Source organism: Emys orbicularis, chromosome 7 (genome assembly GCF_028017835.1).
Source record: "Emys orbicularis isolate rEmyOrb1 chromosome 7, rEmyOrb1.hap1, whole genome shotgun sequence".
Classification (NCBI taxonomy): Eukaryota; Metazoa; Chordata; order Testudines; family Emydidae; genus Emys; species Emys orbicularis.
Window position 1 is genome coordinate 23845144 of NC_088689.1, and position 2809 is coordinate 23847952.

A 2809-nucleotide genomic window follows, 5' to 3' on the forward strand; every position below is an offset into this window, starting at 1 on the left:
GTGGCACGGGACGGGGGCGGGCTGTGTGGGGCTGGGGCGGTGCAAGGCGGGTTGTGTTCTCTTGTGTAGAGGGTGGGGTTGTGAGCACGGTGGGGGGGAGGGTGCTGCCGCTGCACTAGGGAGAAGGTGACGTCGTGTACAGAGAGGTGTCGGGGGAGTGCAGAGGGATGCTGAGTTCAGGGGTCTATTTAGAGGGTGGGGTAATGCAGAAGATGGGGTCATATCTGGGTCGTGCAGAGGGTGCGGGTATGGAGAGGTGCTGCGGAGGGTTGTGAGGCATGTGGGAGTGCAGGGGGAATCTATGCACTGGATGGGGTATTATGTGAGTTGGGCGGGAGGGGGCGGTGCAGAGGATGGGTGGTGCACATGGGTTGTGCAGAGAGCGGGGGAGGGTGGTATACAGGCTGTGAAGGGGGCGGTGCAGAGAGCGGGTGGGGTTGTATAGAGGTTGTGCAGAGGGCGGGTGGTCTGTGGGGGGTGCAGGAGGAAGTGGTGAGGTGCATGTGGTAGTAGTGTGGGTTGCTCAGAGGGTGAGGAGAGGCTGTGCCCAGGGTAGGTGTGGCAGCCCGTTGGCTGGGTGGAGGTGGAGTGGTGAATGGGCGGTGCTGCCCCCTGCTCCAGCCTGTTTCTGTTATTTGCTGTCTGGTTTGAGGTCGCCTGCAGCCTGAGTCTACCCCAGGCCATTATTTAAATGCCTTTCCCTTGTGCCTGGGAGCTCAGTAGCCCGAGATATCCAGGGCTGATGATCAGTGCTCCAGTCCTTCAAACTCCACCGATCACAGGGGATTATGAACTCTTTTGGGCAGCAGCCCGCAAATCCACAGTCGGCCCCCCTCCAGCATCCCAATGCACAGGATTTACTGGACATGGCGGTGTACTGTGATAACCTAATGTACCCGCAAAACCTGCACCATCATCACCACCCACAGAGGCCATCAACTCATCCAGCAGGCTATGGGCTGAGCGAATATAGCCCCCCAGCAGCGAACCCCTACCTCTGGATCAATGGACCTGCCATCAACTCGTCTCCTTATCTCTCTGGGACTAATGGGGCTTCTTTCATCCCCTCAGGTTATGGGACCAACCAGAGACAGTTCCTGGCCCCTGCCTCAGGCTTTGCAGGAGCAGATCTCAGCTGGTTGTCTCTCTCCAGCCAGCAGGAGTTTTTTAAAATGGTGAGGCCCCCCTACTCCTACTCGGCTCTGATAGCTATGGCCATCCAAAACGCTCCGGAGAAGAAGTTGACCTTGAGTCAGATTTACCAGTACGTGGCCGAAAACTTCCCTTTTTACAAGAAGAGCAAAGCTGGCTGGCAGAACTCCATCAGGCACAACCTGTCCCTCAACGACTGCTTTAAGAAAGTCCCCAGGGATGAAGACGATCCAGGTAAGGAAAAACCCATTCTTCTCCTAAGTGGGAGCACGTTGCATACAGGTACCGTGTAAAGTCACACCCACGCTGGCATTTGCAAATGACCAGCTCCCGGGCCCAGTGTAAAATGCTAGTATTATTTATCAAGGACTAAAATAAAAGCACAGCGCACTGAAGGGGAAGTAGAGACGCTTTTGGATGCTAAACTTTGGGCCTGCCTAACATTAGCACGCTCACTGTAAACGCAAAATACCAGCTTGTGTTGGGGGGCGCGTGGCTTGTTACCCGACTGTTAACCATTGCAAAGGTCGCTGTAGCCATGGGGAAGGGGATTGGCGACTGCATCTCTGGGATTGTAACATAAACTAGGAGCGTGAGCTAAAGGCGCAGGCAGTGTTCTGCTCTCCTGCCCTGTGAAACGATCGGTCAGGCATTGACTAATGGGGCAAAGCCCTTGCCGAGCGGTACCCTCCTCCCCTGAGCCCATGTGCTGTTCATTTATTCATAGGGAAAGGCAATTACTGGACCCTAGACCCGAACTGCGAGAAAATGTTCGACAACGGCAATTTTCGAAGGAAGAGGAAAAGACGATCGGACGCTCCTGGGTCCAGCGCCCCAGGAGTGCCTGACAAAGCGGAAGACAAGAACGGCGGTGCCTTGAAGTCTCCAAACGCCTCCAGCCTGATGGGCCTGGGCTCCCCTGCACCGCAGGACTCTCCCGGCTCCGGGAGCGGCCCCAAATCCTCCCCCACGCCAGCGCTCGAACGGAGCCCGTGTTTCTCCAGCTTCGCCTCCAACATGCAGGCCCTTGTCAATGGGAACCATGGCTTCGCCAGGCAGCTCTCGGGAGGGCGGGCGGGCGAGTTTTCACACGGAAGGCAAGATGTGCCTGCTCTGAGTTCGTGCTCCACTCCCAGCAGCGGCACTGCCCAGAACCCCGAACTGAGTCCGCCGGCCCACTCGAGAATGAACTACTGTGCCAGCGGCCAGCAAAGCGGGCTCAGCATCCCCCCCATTAACAACTTCAGCGTCAATCATCTGATTTATAGCAGGGACGGGACAGAAGTTTGAATTGACTGTGAAATAACTTCGGTGCAAATCACAGAAGCCATGTTCTGTGCCTAGAAGAAGTTTGTATATACCATGGTACTCAAAACAATTTCTTGTTAGTTTTGGACACTGTGTTATTGTGCCTTAGAACACACACACACACACGTATATTAAACGTCTATAGCCTGTATTTGATTGAGGTGTCCCCACACCCAGAATCCTATTCAGTAGATTGTTTACAGTATTGATACCCTATGCATACATATCTAGACGATTGACCTTAACAAAATGCACTAATACACAAGATAAGAATATTTTTGTAATATATATTATATATATTATATAATGGTTCTGTACAGCTGTTAGAATAAAGTAAATCTTTTTTAAA

The 2809-nt window shown here is 53.6% G+C and overlaps 1 protein-coding gene across 1 annotated transcript; it reads left to right on the forward strand.

Annotated features, from left to right (window-relative positions):
- Nucleotides 1-788: 788 nt before the first annotated feature.
- Nucleotides 789-2442, forward strand: FOXI2 (forkhead box I2). Its single transcript, XM_065408292.1, has 2 exons — nt 789-1386; nt 1880-2442. The coding sequence occupies exons 1-2, from the start codon at nt 789-791 to the stop codon at nt 2440-2442; spliced, it is 1161 nt and encodes a 386-aa protein (XP_065264364.1).
- Nucleotides 2443-2809: the final 367 nt, after the last annotated feature.

Coding starts and splice junctions, on each gene's coding strand:
- FOXI2 (XM_065408292.1), top strand. CDS start 789: ATGAACTCTTTTGGGCAGCAGCCCGCAAATCCACAGTCGGCCCCCCTC. Junction 1,387..1,879: donor CAGGGATGAAGACGATCCAG/GTAAGGAAAAAC, acceptor ATTTATTCATAG/GGAAAGGCAATTACTGGACC.